This window comes from Zootoca vivipara, chromosome 10 (assembly GCF_963506605.1).
Source record: "Zootoca vivipara chromosome 10, rZooViv1.1, whole genome shotgun sequence".
Classification (NCBI taxonomy): domain Eukaryota; kingdom Metazoa; phylum Chordata; class Lepidosauria; order Squamata; family Lacertidae; genus Zootoca; species Zootoca vivipara.
The window spans coordinates 28457807-28465272 of record NC_083285.1 but is presented as its reverse complement, the minus strand read 5'-3'; the positions used below and the strand labels follow the sequence as shown (position 1 = coordinate 28465272).

General features: G+C 42.6%; 1 protein-coding gene across 2 annotated transcripts in view; it reads left to right on the top strand.

Moving 5' to 3' along the window:
* The first annotated feature begins 3149 nt into the window (after window positions 1–3149).
* The window catches only part of PTPRB (protein tyrosine phosphatase receptor type B), a 76610-nt gene continuing 72293 nt past the window's right edge, over window positions 3150–7466 (top strand). For both annotated transcript variants that reach the window (XR_004693330.2, XM_035127168.2), the window contains exons 1-2: window positions 3150–3272; window positions 4377–4775. Coding sequence is in view for 1 of the 2 variants with exons in the window: in XM_035127168.2 (XP_034983059.2) it covers window positions 3197–3272; window positions 4377–4775 (475 nt within the window). In the remaining variant the exon portion in view is untranslated. The remainder of the gene's footprint in view (window positions 3273–4376; window positions 4776–7466) is intronic.

The window sequence follows — 7466 nt, the reverse complement described above, 5'->3', positions numbered from 1 at the left end:
TGTATAGTAAATTCTGTAAAGCATTGTGAAACACAATGGCGGCCACACAAAGGGAGTGTTTCCTGTGCGAGCCTGACTGAAACAAATAAAAGTTATAAAAGAAATCCTGTGTTTCATTCGAGGTTGCTGTACCCTTGTGGACTTCCCTTTCGCTTCATTGGCGCTTGCACAAGTGACATTTCCAGTGGATTGAGCCCAGTGGCTTTTTTCCCAATGTTGATGTATATATTTGATACTGTCGATTGTCTTAGAAGCTGCTTTTTGCTCCAGGACAGAATCCGGTGTATTTGTAAATTGCGTGAGTCGTTTTAATTTTTGAAAAAGAGAAACTTTGTAACATATACTAAATGGTAAGAATTTTAAATATTTGCCTGTCTTTTACCGAAAGCTTTTTTTAAAACAACAACAAGAAGTTCCATTTATTGTAATGAGATGGATGGGTGTTCAGGGGAACACAAACTAGAATGAACCATGAGGATCTTGGTGGTTTCTTCTTCTTTTTATCTTCGCAGTGATCAGTTTGTAAGGACAAAAAAAGTATCGCTAAAACCCCCCATTTTGCAAGAACTGAGGAGTCTCAGCATAGGATTTGATAATGAGTTTCTAAAGCAGTTATGTTACCTTTGCTTCATTCCAACCAATAAACTTGATACAAAATATTTCAATATGTCTATATTTTTCTCATGTTATTTCACTGATTACCAGCCAATTGTCCTACTTTTCTCCCTCAACAAGCCCACGAAACTCAAGTCTGTCTCTTAGCTTCATGCTGAAGTGATACTCATCTCGGAATATCCTGCCCTGGGCATTTTACTTCCCACAATACCCTGTAATATGCTCCTTCCCCTGGTCTACCTAGGCCTAATCCAAGATGTCTTTTCTGTTTGAGGTGAAGGACAAATTGACCCCCTCCCTAATTCTATGTACAAAAGATAGTCCCATTGGCATCTGAGCCTTACTGTGCCCTCCGGTGCACTCGGGGGGAGCGGACTAGTTTCCTACGGCCTGTAGGACAGGCCTCATTTCAGCACACATAGGTTTGTCCTCCAACACCTCACCAATTGTACCCACCCCAGCATCAGCTGTTAAAGGGGGCCACCCCACTCTGTCTAATGGTAGGGCTGGCTCTGGGCCATCTCCTCAGCTGGCAGAAAGTGGTGTGAGGCCATTGGTGAGGTCACAGGGCCTTTCCCTGAAACATTTTCTGTCATTTCAGCTGAGTACTTCAGTGTTCAACCTGCAGTGCAGAAATCTCCCCTCTGGATGTGAGCGCTACGGAAGTTGTCACACCCATCTTTAAAGATATGTGAAAGTAGTATTGGCTAAAGACGAGGCAATTAGCCAGAGCCAAGGGTGCAAGGTACCTCAGGATTATACATGGGGTGGGGCGAAATGAGATTCAGTTTCCATTTAAAGGCTACCTAATCTGCACTTTCTGAAACAAAATGTGAACTGAAACACAGCCATCCTTCAAAGTCACGCTTCTCCAAATTTGTGATGCAGTTCTCCAGCCAATGTGCCCAAAATGCCTATATTAGGTGAAAGTGTACATAGAAATGATTACTGTATATTATTGAAAATAACATACACAAATGCATTATATTAGGGAAACCACTTTGCAACAATATGTATTTTAGGCAAAATTGTATACCCAAATGTGGATATTAGAATAAATCTGCACTAAAATACTGATTAATTTTTGTGAGGCCTTTTTAAAATAGGAATTGTGAAGAACTGAATTTAAGATTGAGAAAATGAGAAACAGAGAGAAACCAGAGAGATATAGCAGAGATAGACATGGGTATATCTTGGTGGGTAGATTGAGAGACATGTGCATGCCCCAGTCTTCCTGGAACAAAGGAAGAAGCCCTAAGATTTACAGTTCTGCACTCAGAAGGGGCAGAAACTGCATAAAAGTGTTCCAGCCATCTGGACAAGGTAGGATCAAAAAAGGATACAGTGGTACCTCAGTTTTCAAATGTTTTAGAAGTTGAATGTTTCGGTTTTCAAATGCCATAAACCCAGAAGTAAATACTTCAGTTTTTGAACACACCTTGGAAGTTGAACATGGCACGCAGCTTCTGCTGAGTGCCAGATCCGGAGGCCTAGCTATCCATACCTGCCAAGTTCCTGCCTGAAAAATAAGGGATCGGACCGGAAGTAGCGCTGCCGCCATTTTGGAACTGGGCGGAGCATGCTCAGAAGTGACTTTTGATGCTGCTTAGCCCAGTTCCAAAATGGCCGCCGCGCCAGAATAAACCGGGGGAAAACAAAAAAATCCGTTTTTTTGGCTGGGAACAGCTGGAAAAACAGGGGTTTCCCGGGGAATACGGGAGACTTGGCAGCTATACTAGCTATCGGCTGTTGAGTTTTTGGTTTTTGAACATTTCGGAACTCGAACAGTTTTCTGGAATGGATTACGTTCGAAAACTAAGGTACCACTGTGCAACTGAGAGAAGAATCAGAATTCAGTGTCATGGCCTTCCCTTCATGCTGGCTTCTTAATACAAAAGGTCCAAGCCATCAGCATCAATTAAACTCTCAATAGGAGTGTTCACACATGACATTCAACAAGTGTTCAATTTGTGTACCTGGGTGCAGGACAGCTGAGCTGCCCCAATTCTGCGAGTGTCCATTCTTTCACACAAACACTTGTACACCCATAGGGACAGTATAATGTGTGAATAAGCCTAATGGGAAAGACTTCTGGGTGTGAGTCAAACGTGGTATCTAATCACACAGCGCTCCTGGATGGATTCATAACATATCATTACATAAGCTTGAGTGTTTACAGGACAACATAGTATATATTTACATCGGCCAATCAAGAATACCTGCAGACACAGAATGGTTTACAGACAGGCAATTAAAGGAAATTATAGCTCCTTTTCCTCTGTTTCTTCTGCTGAGTTTTCAAAGATGCTTAAGCCCTGTATTCGTTTTTGAAATGTACCCCTCTTTTGCTTGTGTTTTGCCTAGCCAGGACAGATAGCTAGTGCATGCTGTAGAATCATATGAAAGGACAAAGTGGTATAAAAAAAACCCCAAAAAAACAATTGAATAGAAGGAAGTGTTCGTCACTGACATTTTCCTCCTGTGAAGGCACATTTCCTTCCTAGCCTTCGCTTCACTTATCTGGGGTATGCATTTTTCTAAAAAGAAAAAAAAATGAGCGAGAGAGAAAGAGAAAGAAGCAATGGGAGTTGTTAGAAGAAAAATGGAGAGTTTATTTCACATTTTAATTTCTACCTGCCTGGCTTTTGGGATCTCTGGTAAGTACAGCTCCCCTTCAGATTTCTGTGATTCTTGCTCGTTCTGGCCGTGGTTTCCACGAGTTCCTGGGAGTTTCCCCTGAGTTGCTGAAAGGGAATTATTTCCGTGCTTCAGTTTATACAATAAGGGAGAGAGGCATTGGCCGAGTAAAACCCAAGATTGTTTAGGTTTCAATAAAAAAAAAGGAAATAAACTTTCTTTTGAATCATTGCTTCATTCTTTGATAGGTCCTCCCCACTGGACACTCTCTTTGGTCCATGCTCATTTGTGAGGAGCTCTGAGACTTTATCCATGTTTTGTGCAGGCAAGTTATAAAATCAGAGGCTTTTACAGATACATTTTTGCTAGAACTTAACGTAATATAAACGATCCCACAGCTAATTACAAATGAAATGCAGAAAAAGGGAGCAGCCAGTCCGGCAGAGTTTAATACGAAATTGTATTTATTCCATGCTGTAAAATATGTGATGGGAAAGAGCTTATTTTGTGATGCAAGGGGGTGATTCCTTGTGAGTTTGTGATTCCTGAGTCTAACCACTGCTGTATACATGGTACCAGTCAGCCATTATTGCAAAGTAGTGAATGGAAACCGCCTTGTAATGAGCAGCATAAGTCAGGGAGTTTATATTAATAACACCATATCTCATGTTTATATGAAGGAAACAGAGCCCAAGGGCAAGAGAGGCAGAGACAGATTTGAAAACACTTTCAAGCAAATTGTTTGCATGTTGCAAACCAGTTTTTAAAAGGATTATTAAGAGTTTGACTTACTGTTTCATTGTGAAATGAAAACATGGGCAGTTAATGGCTTGTTTTGATTTTTTTTTTCCTCTACTCTGAGAGGAATTAAGTTTAGGGAATCCACAGAAGTATGCAGAAAGTCTGTACCACCATGATCCCAAACCTCCTTTTTACACAACTGTGAACTTTCTTTTTTACCATGATTTGTAGGTGAGTGGCACAACAGAAAGATAGTGAGATGATAATGGTTATGGAAATGGGTTCTCACACTTGTGGAGCTGTATGGTTGCTATTGTTTCTGTTCTGTGAACATTAACATACACTCTGTCCCATTTGTATGGGTTCTTCATTTCCCCTCTCAGGTGGTTTTCTTATTATCCATGAGCTCAAACAGCAATGTATTTATGAGAGCAATAAAACAGTATATGTGGGAACATGCAACCTGACCAATATAAACCAGCAGTGGAGATGGATGAAGAACGAAAAGCTCCTCCATGTTAGATCTGGCCAATGTCTGGCTATCAGCAGGTTTAAGGCGGCCCATTCGCGCAAAGCCATCACCACCAACTGCTCTGAGGCACCCAGCTGGACCTGTCACAGCAGGGAAGGACTCCTTGAGGTGAAAAACAGCTTTCTGTTCCTCAAGAAACAAGGCTCAACGGTAGTAGTGAAGATGGGGAGGAAATATCTTCATAGTTGGAAAAGAATTGACGTCAACAAGAAAGGAGAGACTCTCCATGACAACCTGTGCTCAAGGAATGGTAAGCCACTCCTTTGGATATGATTCCCATGAACCGTAAAGTGTGTCTTGCGCTGACCAATTTGGGAAGTTTTTGTTTTGTTTTGCATTTATATCTATTTGTTCAAAGTAGTGTATGTGGTTCTTCCCCCTCCTTCCCTCCAACAACCCTGTGAGGTAGGTTAGGCTGAGAGGCAGTGATTGGCCCAAGGTCACCCAGTCAGCTTCATGGCCCAGTCTGCCTTGACGTTTAAGTCACTGGAGAGTAATGACTTGCACTAATAAAAAGCCATTAAGCAGGCTTCCTCAAACTCGGCCCTCCAGCTGTTTTGAGACTACCATTCCCATCATCCCGGACCACTAGCTAGGGCATAGCTGCCAAGTCTCCCGTATTCCCCGGGGAACCCCCGTTTTTCCAGGCGTTTCCCGCTGGCAGCCCGGATTTTTAAAAAACCCGTAAATCCCCCGGATTCTTACCGGCCCGGGGAGGCTCCTTCTGCGCATGTCTGGAGTCTCTGGACATGCGCAGAAGCGATTTCTGGCACTGTGGCCATTTTGGAAATGGGCAGAGCATGCATAGAAGCGACTTCCGGTGCTGCTCTGCCAAGTTCCAAAATGGCCGCAGCGCGACTTCCGGTACCGCGCTGCTGCCAATCCCGGATTTTTCAATCTGGGAGTTGGCACCTATGAGCTAGGGATCATGGGAGTTGTAGGCCAAAAACATCTGGAGGGCTAAGCTTGAGGAAGCCTGCCATTAAGGGTAGCTTCAAAGCCACATTTTAAAGGAAAGAAATGGGGTGTCTCTTCCTCGTATGTTTAGGTATTTTTAGCCTGTCAGGTGCTTTCTTAGCTGAAAGCCAATATGGGGTAATAGTATGAGTGTCAAACTAGGAGCTGGGAGACCAGGGTTCAAATACCCACTCAGCATAGCTGCCAAGTTATGCCTTTTTTTAAGGGATTTTCCCTTATGCTGAATAGGCTTCCTCGTGAGAAAAGGGAAAACTTGGCAGCTATGCCACTCAGCCATGAAGTTCACTAGATGCCTTTGTGCCAATCACTGCCTCTCAGCCTAACCTACCTCACAGGGTTGTTGTTGTTGGGATTAAAAGAGGGGGGGACAATGTGTGCCATCTTGAGTACCTTGGAGAAAGCTGAATATAAATTTAATAAATAGTAAGACAATTATAGTATTTGGTCCTTTGGTACTCTGAAATAGCTTTTAAATGGCCTTTCTTGGTTTTATTGTTTTGTTTATTGTTGTGTGCAGGTCTGATACAGTCTGCAAAAAAGGAGTATGCAAATTACACAACATTCCCTCTTAAAACATTTCATCACAGAAATGAAGAGTCAAAAACCAGCAATCTTTTAAAAACAAAAATCAAGCAACAGTAGTGGTGCATAGGCAGGTATATTTTCACAAACATAAGCTCCTCCGTTGTTTGTTCATCTGATATTACATAGCATTTACAAGCATGTAGTAATCCTAATAATAAGCAGGTAATATAGAACTGTATTATTTATTAATTTACATGCTGCTTAGTACCATAGATTCTAAGCAGGATACAATAGAAGAAATACTGGAGAAATTCACAGAAAAGTTGACTTACACACCCATTTTCCATTTTCCAATATAGTTAACATGTTTTCTTTCATTTTAAATATAATTTTCCAAAGTTTTCTTATCTGGCAACAGTTCTTCAAAATTTTACACTTGAGTGAAAAAAACTCAAGACGTCTGGTTCCCCCCTGCTGCCACCAAAGTTCCGTGAAAGACCTTTCCAAGAAAATGCACAATGACCCTTTGTTGTCTTGATAGTTTTGCTTTCCCATTGGGTGAATTGACAAGAAATTTTATGTTGAGAACAAAATCAGTAAAAATTGAGTTGGTTGAAATTCTTCCTTAGCCTTAAGAAAAGGTGCTGGAATGTTACCTGAAATGTGTTATACATGCAATGTGACAAATGTACATAGCATAAATGTAAAGGTAAAGGTAAAGGGGCCCCTGACCATCAGGTCCAGTCGTGTCCGACTCTGGGGTTGCGGCGCTCATCTCGCTCTATAGGCCGAGGGAGCCGGCGTTTGTCCGCAGACAGCTTCCGGGTCATGTGGCCAACATGACAAAGCTGCTTCTGGCGAACCAGAGCAGTGCACGGAAACGCCGTTTACCTTCCCGCCAGAGCGGTCCCTAATCATCTACTTGCACTTTGATGTGCTTTTGAACTGCTAGGTGGGCAGGAGCTGGGACCGAGCAACGGGAGCTCACCCCGTTGCAGGGATTTGAACCGCCGACCTTCTGATCAGCAAGCCCTAGACTCTGTGGTTTAACCCACGGCGCCACCTGGGTCCATAGCATAAATGTACTGTCATTTAAACCTATTTTTCAGACAGTCAGAATTCCTTCCCTGAGAATTTCATAATTATTAGGCCTATTATTTCTACCATATGATCAGTGTAGGGCAGGCATCCCCAAACTTCGGCCCTCCAGATGTTTTGGACTACAATTCCCATCACCCCTGACCACTGGTCCTCTTAGCTAGGGATCATGGGAGTTGTATGCCAAAACATCTGGAGGGCCACAGTTTGGGGATGCCTGGTGTAGGGCATCTTACAGAGTTTTAGAGAGACTGGTGCCTGCCACCAAGGAACTTAACTTATCTGAAAGTTAAGTCAGACAAGGGGAGTTGGTCATATGGTATCACTTTTAGAAGAAATG